The sequence below is a fragment of the Aptenodytes forsteri genome, unplaced genomic scaffold (genome assembly GCF_000699145.1).
Source record: "Aptenodytes forsteri isolate BGI_AS27 unplaced genomic scaffold, ASM69914v1 Scaffold258, whole genome shotgun sequence".
Lineage (NCBI taxonomy): Eukaryota > Metazoa > Chordata > Aves > Sphenisciformes > Spheniscidae > Aptenodytes > Aptenodytes forsteri.
The window spans coordinates 2636773-2647925 of record NW_008795250.1 but is presented as its reverse complement, the minus strand read 5'-3'; the positions used below and the strand labels follow the sequence as shown (position 1 = coordinate 2647925).

Genomic DNA, 11153 nt, shown 5'->3' with positions numbered 1-11153 from the left:
GGCCGCGCCGCGGTGGGGGAAGGGGCGGGGGGGAGCGGCTCCCTCACGGGCATCGCCGTGCCGCAGGGCCTCCTAGGGACAGTCCGGCCCGGGAGAGCCGGGCCCTCGGGCAGCGGGGAGCCACCGCTGGGGCGAGGAGACCGCAGTGAGCGCAGCCCTGGTGCTGCTGCGCGCTGGGCCTTCCTCGGCACCTGGCCCTCGCCGTGTTACCAGCATTGAGGTGAAGCCCGTCTGCGGGCATCGTGCCCGCACGCTCCTCTGTAGGTGGCACTGCTTCACCCAACCCCCCCTTGGGTTCTTCCGCAGGGTGCCCCTGTTCCTCTGTCGCCCGGCACCTTTGTGGGTCTGTGAGTTGTATTTGCACTCCTGTGTGCCCCAAGTCTGTCACGGCTGTCCCCCAGCTCCTCTGTCCTGCGCCTCTGTCTAAACGGCTCCTGTCCAGCAAATCAGTCACTGGCCTGAAGCTAATCACTGGCCCTAGTGTATATTCTGTCTTCCTCTGTAGCATTGCTTCTGGTCTCAGGCCCTTTGGTGCCTTCTCCAGGGTGAGTTACCTCGTCACATCTCTGCCCACACTCTTCCTGAGGCAGCCTGTGCTGGGAGCAGTGGGAGAGGGTATCCTCTGTCGTCTGTTTCATCCCATCACAGAGGTGGTGTAGCAAGTCAAAAGGAAGGTTTCCCTTTTTAATGAAAGGGAATTTTTCCGGGCTTCTTTAGAAATCCTAGAAATGTTAGCTCTAAGACGACAAAATTTGCAAGAGTTTGACAACTGTGCACCACAGTGCGTTGGCTGAGGCAGCTGATAATTTTCTTATTCAGTTCTGTGTTGTGAGTGATTGTCATCTCCTTTGACTCTGACAAAACAAACAGTAAAGGAGATGGGATAGCGGAAGGCTTTTTGTTGATTTTTCTTTTTAGGATACAAGGATTGGTATTCAGCCAACAGCTCATCTACAGCAGCCGTTATCATGTATTTATTGACTGGCCCTGAGCGGTCATTTGGCTTCCCATCAGGTTCCTTTTCTTTCTAGTCCTTAAGAAAAAGAACTGCCTCTTCTTTTTTTTTTTTTTTTTTCTTTTTTCTCTGTTTCTGTGAAGTTGTTCCTAGGAGTGAGTGAAGACCGAGGGTGCAAAGGTGGGCAGGACAAACAGGCGATGGGGACTGGAATTGCTAGGGAAGGAAAGAGTGAGAAAAAGCCTCCTCACCTGGCAGCGGATGTTGTGCAGGGGCACTGACTGTTTGTATGAGCCTAAAGCGTTATGATAACGTAATGATCTTTAAGAACAGAATCCTGAAAACAAACTACAGGCCTAGCCACCTTCCCTATTATTCAAGAAATCCTTCAAACAGTTCTTTCTCCTTAAATAACTACCTGCTTCAGTGCCCTGTAAAAGAGCGGTTCTCTTCATCTCCACATAGACCTACGTTCAGCCTACCAGAGTTGGTCTGTTACTATGTAATCCCCTTTTTCCTTTGCTCGCGTGGTCTTTGGGTTTTGTCAGTAGGCTTTTTCATTTGAACAAATTTACTCTTTTTCCCTTCGGCACTTTTCCTGCTAATGTTTGATCTAGATGTGATTATGAAATCTCGCTTCCATACTCTTGAACTCCCCGGGGTATAGGCCTGCGAGGCTCTCGCAGTTATAAACAGCCCTCCGGTTCAAGCAGGCAATGCTACGCTGTGCGAGAACAGAGCAAATAGCTGCCAGAACCCCTCGTTGCTCGCTACAATCAGGTCTTCGCCTGTGGGAGCGTGTGTATTTATAGCCTTGTCACAGAACATCATAATTAGATGTGCCCGTAAGGCGGCCACAACCCATAGCGTTGTCACAGCTCGGGGACCCCATTATTAGTACTGTGTCGTCAGAGGGTTAGGCTGCAAGCAGATAACCTATCTAATACAGCAATACTTTGGGGAATTAGCCACGATTCCATTTTGGGGTGATTAGTTTTTCATCTGATGATGCTAATGCAATGTTCTGTGTTGTTGCTCTGAAGACTAAAGTTGTCTGTTACTCCTGGAACAGGTACAGTTTCCACATCAACAAAACCGAAGCTGCTCAGGAGGAACCACTGCTATTTGGTCTCCGTAAACTGCTGGTGTTCAGTCTCCATGAGCGGTTCTGTCAGTGGACTTTAATAAGACTGCAAAGGTAATTGAAAGATTTGCTTTATGATCTTCATTCCTGCCAACAAAAATAAAAGTTTTAGAATAAGAAAAAGAAAAGAGGTTCTCTCTGAGAACCTGTTCAGTTACAGAGCTAAACAGCGATTTCTTGGTTGACATTTGTTTTAAGCCACCGCAGGTCTAGATTTGCCTCAAACAGCCAAATTAGAGGTGAATCTGTCAGCTGAGAACTGAAATTCGGCTCCTTATTTCCTTCCCTTGAGCCACCCAGCGCCCCACAAATTTGAGTTAGAGATAACGGAGAGGGACACAGGACTGTTGGAGTCATAGGAGTTGACTCAAGCTGAGTAAAAGGTATTAATTAAATACCTGTTTAATTACAGAAATATCAAGCTGACTACTGCTTCAGTGCTGTGTGTTACTTCAAAGATATGACACACTGATTTAAAGGGTTTTTGCTGGAATACTTTTATTAAAAGCATAGGAAGAGAAAGGTAAGAGTTAGTGGGTTTTAGAATGGAAGGAGTTAAATCAAAACTTAATGTCAACAATTTTCCTTCGTTTCTTCTCCCTGGTTATATGAAGTTCTTTGTATAAGAACTCCTTTTCTTGACGCTGTTTCATGGTATGAGCTACTTGTGACTGGGGGGGTGGTAGAGGGACAGCAGATTTCATCAGTCTTCAGTTATTGGAAACGGAACTTGTTCCCTTTAGCAAAAAAAAAGAAAAAAGAGGAAAAAAGACTTTGTCTGCAGGAGGCAGACAAAAGATGCCTTTTTCTTGCTTGTTTGAAAATTAGCTATGGGGAGTTGCACACGTAGCACATGCTCTCAGCAGCCACTCAGAGCTCACAAACCTTTATGCGTGAGCTTTTTAATGACCTTACTGAGTTTCGTTTTCTGACCACAGGCTCGGTTTTGAGAAAGGAGGGGTTTGCCTGACGCTTACTAGGCAGGAGGCGAAAGGAGAGGGGATGAAGATGGGCAAGGGGAGGAAATAGCAGGGAGGGGTGAAAGCCAAAGCTTCCAGTTCCCAAAGGAGCTATGAAGACCTGTTTTTCTTAGTTTGAACTCACAAGCTTGAAGCAATTGTCTTTACTCCTTGTTAAGTTGAATTTACATATTCAGATGAACTCATTCCCTTTGACCTACTTTGGCCAGCTAAACTGCGTTAAGGCCTGTGCACAATGGGGGTAGGGGAGGAGTTTTTCTCAAACTTTCAATTCCTTTATTGTTGCTGGGATCAGTCATGCGTATCTGTAATGCCTGGGATCAAATCTTTAGCTGTACCTAATAAACATTAGGCAGTACTCAGGGCAGGATTTGCACTGCAGATGCTTGCAATCCTGTTACCTCCTGTCCTATCCAACACTCCCATCGTATTACTGCTTCTCTCTGTGTTCCCCAGGCTTCATGAAGTCAATTATTCAGGTTTTGTGTGTCCAACTCACTCGTCTACATGTCATCATGCCTTCTCTGCTATCAAACCTCTCCCTGAAATCCCACAGCCTCCTGTCTTTGATTACAGGCCTCATTTAATCTGACTTGGAAACTCTTTACAGTGGGAACCATGCATCAGTCTATATACATGAGATTAGTGTGTACGTTTCTGATGCTTGACCCGTGACATTTAACGAGAGCCAACGGCAGAATACATGGGTGCGAGTGGTTGCTGCTGGCATGTCTTCACTGGGGGAGGAGTAGGAAAAAGTGGGAAATAGGCCTTTTGGATGGATGCAAAGAAAGGCCTGGAAAATTCAGAAGGTGAAAGCTTGTGCTGAGCCGTGCAGATGAGCAGAGGAACTCTAATTAAAATACAGGCTCTGTGTTGTTCTCAGGAACTGGGCAACATTCCCCATCTGAGCTCTGCCAACGTATCTCAGTCCTGGACTTCAGCACCCACTGCTGCTCTGCTCTGTAAGACACCCACTCAGCTTGGCCAGCGCATCTCAATCTTGATCTGTAACACCTCCTGCTGTTCCAATTCTGGGCCCTTTTTGAGCAGAAAATGCCATCTCTCTACTAAATTGTGCCAAATTGCTTAGTTTTGGCCACAGAACTCATTTTCACTTGTCACCTGATGGGATACCTAGAGACTTCCATCTAGCACTGTCAGCAACAGAGGAAAAAGAACATGTGAATACTCAGCCCCCTGCTATGTCCCCTAATTATATACTGATGTGTCAATAACAAACACACTTTCATGTCTTGGCAGTTGCAAAACACTCATCGGTAGTGCAGTGCTTCAGAAGTAGCATTGCACAGGAAAGATGCAAGTCCCAGTTTAAATTACTTAATTAGTATCAGCACAGTCTGTATCCAGAATTAGAGTTTGGAAGAAACACCTAGTATGAAGCTGTCAGATGCCAGTTGTTTGGATGTTCTGCAGAATCTGAACCACCACATTAGAGAGATTTGCTGTTGCAGAAGTGAGTGTTTCTGCACGGAGAATCTCTTTTCCCTCCCACCCTGCCTCATGATTATGTATCTGCCTTCCTTGGAGACCTCGCCATCAATCATTTTTTTGAGAACTCAGCAGTGGGGGGTGGAATGGCTTCCATCTCGGCTGAGACACCAGGGCTGGAGCTGGGAACATCCAGATCCAAAATGATGCATCTCTTTCAATTGGAGCCAAATTGCTGGATTTTGCAGTGCTGATCGCTCACGCCCTGCGGTGATCAGCCTGGCTTTCAGCAGAATACGCAGGAACTGGAGCAAGTGTGAGCCACCACGTGTGCTGGTGAACACCCCGAGCAATTAGAGTTTGTGGCAGTGACTGCCTGAGTACAGGAACAATCGCCTCGTTTCTGGAGCAGACCTGGTTCAGACCAACAGAAATGGAAGAACTAAAAACTTTTGTGGGAAGAAGACGGGTTAGGAAATTATCATCAAGAAAGAAGTGAGAAAACTTTGGCAAGAAGACGTCTTGACGGTGTTTCCATTCTTGCCCCTGTGAGACTCCAAGTGCAGCTGCACCAACTGCAGCACTGTCAGGTGCTGAGAGCTGCAGAACAACAGGCCAGCTAAACTCCTATTTGTCTGTCAGGTTTGGCCCTGTAAACAGTCACGTGAGAGTTTTTAGATGTATTACAGGTGGCTTTGTATACTGACCAGAAGAAAGGATGGTTCTATGTCTTATATGAGCAGTGCATATGGACAGAGCAATGCTTTAAGCGGTTTTCTGTATTCTCAACTTCTTTGGCAAGATAGAAGATGAATGACAGATGCCCAATCTTATCTTTGGAAAGGAACTCTGAAAACAAAACTCTCAAAATATTCTTTAGTCCCCTAAATCCATCCAATTTACATACTCATTGGTGAGTGTTATGTGGATTGCATCTCATAATATGGATTCTTTATGATGTAGGTTATAATTTCCATTCACATTAACAGCAGTGCCAGTGTCATTGGTAGTGAATGTGTCTTGAAATGTTTGGTGTCTATCAAACCTGACCTCACTACTGTGATACAAAGGGCGTTGCTAAAATGTCGTCACTACCTCATCAGCATATACCTCAAACTAACGAATTGGTGTAGTACAACCTCATCAGCAAAATTATACGTCAGAAGTGCGACACTTATTTCTGTTACTGTTCAAGAAAACTCCTAAAAGCCGGATCTCTGAGAAGCCCTTGGTTTGCAGCCCTTTAGGCTGTAATTGAAGCCCTTGCTGTGGCAGAAGACTGTGGAAGAAAGATTTAGGCAGGCCTGGAGAGACTAGAATAGAGAAGCCAAAGTATTTGCTGTCCTTTAGGTCTGTGTGCTTGCAGCGCTGTACATGAGGGCCTGTTGAGGGTACCTTGCCAATGGGCAGGGTAGCCTTAGGTCAGATTTCTGCGAGCATGAGGGAGGGAAGAGGCATAATCTCTGGCTGAGCGCCACACAGTTTTACCAGCAAAAATACACTCTTACTAGTATTGTATGAAGATAGCCTTTTTTTCCCTCTGTTTCTTATTCAGTGTGTATCGCATGCGTGTCTGCAATAGCCACAGTCTGGATCTTTGGCACTGGATACGTCTTTGTGGGGAGCGGTTCTCTCCTGCTGGCTCGGCTGCCATTTTGCCATTCCAGTCACACACACAACTGTGGAAGAATTGCGTTGGGTGGGGACAACGTAAGGTGATAGCTACATCAGCTAGGCGCTGCTCATCCTTGTAGATCCTGCCTTACAGCGTGTCCCTGCGTGGGCCGTTACCGCACAGAGTCTGCTTAATCAGAACAGCCCCAGGGCCACCTTTGCTCCACCCTCCTGAGCCCCGTCTCTTCGTTAGCACCTTCCAGTGAGGCGAGCGCAGACTATGCTACAACTCAAAGAACAGGAACTCAAGGCTGTAGCAATCGGGCATACGGTTCTGCTTTCTCACGGATGGCTGATCTGCGGACTGATAGGATGTGCCTTATGCAATATTGTAAGCTAGGCATATTTTAACATGCTAACTGAAGCCCCAAATCAGATTTTGCAATAAATTGCTGTATTGGTCTACTGAGAGGCAGTTGTTTCAGAATTTCACCGGTGAGACTGTCAAAGCTATTTGTGTATTTCATAGTTCATATTGTAAACTACTCGCATGCATCCCCATGTCATATATTAACCGACACAACTCATAAATAGCGGTGCCTAGCAAAGCTGTCTTCTGTAGATCTGTCGACAGAGGTTTTAGCTACAGAACTTGCTTTGACAAAGTTGTCCCTGGTATTTTCCTCCTGTGTGAATGACAGGACGTGTAAGGCATAGAGTATTTGGTATAAAATGAAGCCAGTAGTAGTAATTGTGGCTGCACATGGAACCAGATTTGTCTTAATTGGCAGAAGAGGTCTCTAACCCCTTCCACAAAGAGGCGATGAGCAGAGAAGTAGAAACTTCTCTAGAAGAAATGTGGCTGAGAAAAGTGATATGCAGGCAGAACACCCAGAAAATGTTTTATAAAACAAAGAGGATGTGGAGAAGCAAGGGGGTGGTGAAACTGGCTGTATGGGGAAGGGCTTGAACAAGATTTCAAAGCAAATATCTTACGCTCTGGAAATAAAACTATAAAATGCTGGAAATCACAGAAATCTAGAACAAAATCTGTCCTGTTAAAATGTTATTTGAGGTCGGTTTTTACTTATGTGAGCGTATAGATATTGCTGAGGCTCCGTAAGTGTGAAATTCCTTTTTCCTTTGTAGTTTTGCGGCACCTGTAAGTCTTGTGAGGATGTATTTCCTCTAGGCTAGGCAATGTGTATGACAAGGAGAGGTAGCTAACCAGAAGAGATTGAACTGAAAACCAGACAGATTACCAGGGAAATTGCTTTGTGGTCGGTCGTATGGGTGACCAACCAGATCAGGCTCCAGAGACTTCCTTTTGAAAGTCTGCGTATGATTTATGCCATCTTCATTTTATGAGCTCAGAGATTATGCTTCGTTACTGCTGCAGGAATGAATGCTTTCTTGCAGTATCTTCATGCTAATTTGGGTGGTTGGGTTGTTGTTCTCACTGCCTTAGAGCAAAGCACATCACTCTTGTAGAAATGGCTCTTCGGCCCATAGCACTGATGACCCACAACGTAGTGCTCTGGAAGACAAGGTCCAGTAGCCAAATGGGCTAAAGAGAAGAGAGAAGGCGCTAAAAGCCTCTCCATGATGGACATACTGAGAAAGACTCTTCCTCCTTCATCTTTACAGAAGTATAGAAGAAAGCAAACAGATCCTTTTCTACCTCTGTTGCTTTCCGGATTTCAGAAATGACTGCTGTGAAATCTCCCTTCTCAGTAGTGGCCAAGACAGATTATCACGTCACTTTATTCTTCCCCGCTTTGCCTCTAGCTGAAACATCACGCATGCAGAAGAAGACCTCAACAGCAAGTGACTGCTCCATCTGCTGTCTAGAGGAGGTCATTCATCTCTGAAGGAAACACTTAGACTTTTCAGTGACTTGCTCCTGAGAAAGTAATCTGCTAGACCCTCTTTGACGGAACACTCGCTTTAGCCAAACACAGGCTTACAAGAGCAGTTTTGGTTGCCCATCAACCTCAAAAATTATATGGTATAAAAAATGTCCAGGGAAGAGCAACAGGGATGATTGTCGATCTGGACCAGCTTCTGTACAAGGAGAAGTTGTATAAACAGAAACGCTTTAGCCTTGAGCAGAGATGCTCCAGAGCAATGCCATAGAGGTGAAGTCCTCTGTGTCTGGAGGTTGACCAGTGAATGATAGCTTGGTTTCTCTTTCCCAGGCATCACACTACTCACTGCTGTCAGAGATGAGATAATGGGCTCTGTGGGTCTGTAGTCTGACGTGCCATGACTGTCTTATGTTCTGCTCTGGAGAGGAGAAGTGTTACTGAGCGTGGTTTTTACTTCAAGTGAAGTCCTGGGATGCCAAATAGGGAGGTGTGCGATGAAACCTTTCCCAAACAGAGCTCCCTTACGGGGAAGGAGCTGATAACTCTTTGGAGACTGCTACCGATTTAGCACTTAGCTGGCAGCTGAAGGTGAGAAAGACAGGTCTGGGCAGCTGCACAGGATACTCAACTGGGAAAAGGCACAGCTATGCACTAAGCACCTGGTGACCAGACTTAGAGATTATCAAAGTAGATGAGCCTGACTAAGGCTGTGCTACCGGATGAGGAGCAGGAGCCCAAGGACAGCTGGGTTTTCAGTGGCGGTGCATGTTACTGTCTCCGTTGAGCTCAGCTGGAGACACAGGTGCTGAGATGCTTCTTGCTGTTAGGCTCTTGAGCTTTCAGCTGGGCACCCGTCCAGCCATCCATCACTCCTTGGATCTTGTCCATGGGAAACCAAATGTGATCTGAGAGTTGCCACTGCGGCGGAGATATCAAACAGACACCTGGCATTTAATACAAACTGAGGTAAATTCAGTCTGAAAATAGAACTGGGTTGTGCCTTGACTGCCGGGCAAGAGAGCCTGTGGTGGGGCTTCTGGCTGCTCCCTGAAGGCTGGGGTCACGGTCCTGTAGATCAGCTCCAAACGAAAGGCAGAACCAGATGTTTGGGTGTAACTGCGGAAAAATAGATGTGGGGCAGCTCAGAACCTCAGGTAAATTGAAAGCCAAGGCAGGGGCTTTTCTGTTTTCCACCATTATTTGATCACATGAGTAACAACTGAGTGAGCTCTTCTGTTCTTTGTGGTACGACTGACAGATAATGTAGAGGGAGGCAAGACTGGCTTTGTTTTCAACTGTGAAATCCATGAAGGGATATGTTCTTTGTGAATTAATTAATTTGGAGAAAATGGAGTTTAGCTATTTGACAAAAGATTCATTTCCACCCACTTCCCAGCTGGCACTCTAGTGCGGTTTAAACACGGACTGTCAGATTCCCATCAGCCTTCAACGTTTCAACTGAAATAGCAATTTTTGCCTTGCGGGGCAGCGAGTAACAGTTGTGAGCCCCGTGCTGCTCACGAGTAACAGGTAGGCGAGTACCAGGGAGAGGCAGGATTAGGTTCTGCCCTGCTTCAGACAGAGCTGGCTGGTGCTGCGCGTCCTGTTCAGCAAACACTATGAGCAGGAGCTAAACTTGAATCCCTCTGAGCAGGGTTTAGGTTCATTTCCCAGGCCAGCAGAAACCTTCAGGAATTTTCCCCTTGATCTTTTTGTAAAGTGAGGGGAGTGATGCTATCCTTCACCTCAAGGGAAGGATTTCCCATTCAGATTATTCAGTATATCAGTGCCGCAGCGAGCCACATTAATAGGATGTGCAGGAGTCAGTGTAGTACCCAATGACATTCTGCAGACAGGTGCAGAGACGTCTTCAAGACAGAAGCTGCGGCAGATCATAATCACAAACTCATTAGTCTGCTAACAAGAGCTGGGGGAATAAACCTAAAATGAAATTCTAGTTTGCTGTTATAGCATGCGGCAGACACCTGCTGGCTTCCTGAGGTCGAGACTTGGCCCTGGAAAGGTGTGTGTTGCCTACCTGCTGATAAGAAGCCAGTTCAGAGACCGTTAGGATGTGTAAATTCCAGATTCCTTCCAAACCTTTCCAATACTTGCAAACCTTTAGTCAGCCCTACCAAAGAGACAACTGTTATGGAGACATTTACATCAACGTGATGCACCTGGCCCACAGCTGGTCTTATCCCTTGATGCACAGTACGGTGATACGAACTGAGAGGTGACGGTGTCATCTGTTGCGAGTAAATGGAGTGGCAGGAGAGCAATGGCTTTCCTGTTCATGTCACCACTATCAACAGAGCAAAGATACTTCTAAATAGCACGGGAATGTTTAGCAATTGCGATGTCATGTAAAAAGTTCAAACTGTATTTCAAGGACAGAAGGTCTTCTAAGAAGAAGGAGATCAAATCCCCAAGGAGCGGTTGTAAAATGCCACTGTTAGTGCCCCCAAAATGCCTTCGGCATATTTTGCTGAAACGGCATGCTGCAGCTTATATCTATATGACAAGAAAAAGACACAAGTGTACGCAGTTGGGACCCTGAGCAGCCTTGCAGATCATAAATACAGCAAGGCAACAGTAAAATGAGATCTTTATTCTGAGTAAAAGAAAATGCGGAAAAAGAGAGCATCAACTAAACTGTGTGCCCACTTTGGGTGCAGTTAGGAGGAATCTGAGAACAAACTGTGCAAGACATTTACAGCTGTGAATATTTGCTACTATGTCAAGATTGAGGGGCATCAGAGAAATCCCATTTACTGCCTACAAATACTTAAATAAGATTGTGCAGCCCCCTGGAAAGACTGACCTGGGAGCTGTGTGGCAGAAGACTCTAATGAGGTGTTTTTGAGAAGGGGAAAGAGTCAGAACGACAAAGTAAGGAAAAGGACCTGTGTATCTCAGGCAAGACTGAACTAAGCCCAGTGAATCTAGATCTGTTCATCTCTTCAGCTACCTAAATTTAAGATTCCTTTTGTCAGTTCTGTGTGTTTTGTTTTTCATCTGCAGTGTCGCCCTGGAGGCATAAACTGTAAACTTGAGTACCTGAAAAGCTGGGGCTCTGCAAGTGTCCTCACGTTACTGGGATTCACTTCTTTGATGGAATAACAGCCGGTCTGTGCTCG

At 46.0% G+C, this 11153-nt stretch overlaps 1 protein-coding gene across 1 annotated transcript in view; it reads right to left on the bottom strand.

Annotated features, from left to right (window-relative positions):
- ADPGK (ADP dependent glucokinase) overlaps positions 1–241 on the bottom strand; it is a 12888-nt gene extending 12647 nt beyond the window's left edge. Inside the window, exon 1 of the mRNA XM_009278916.2 lies at positions 48–241. Within this exon, the coding sequence (XP_009277191.1) occupies positions 48–241 (194 nt within the window). The remainder of the gene's footprint in view (positions 1–47) is intronic.
- Between the last annotated feature and the right edge of the window lie 10912 nt (positions 242–11153).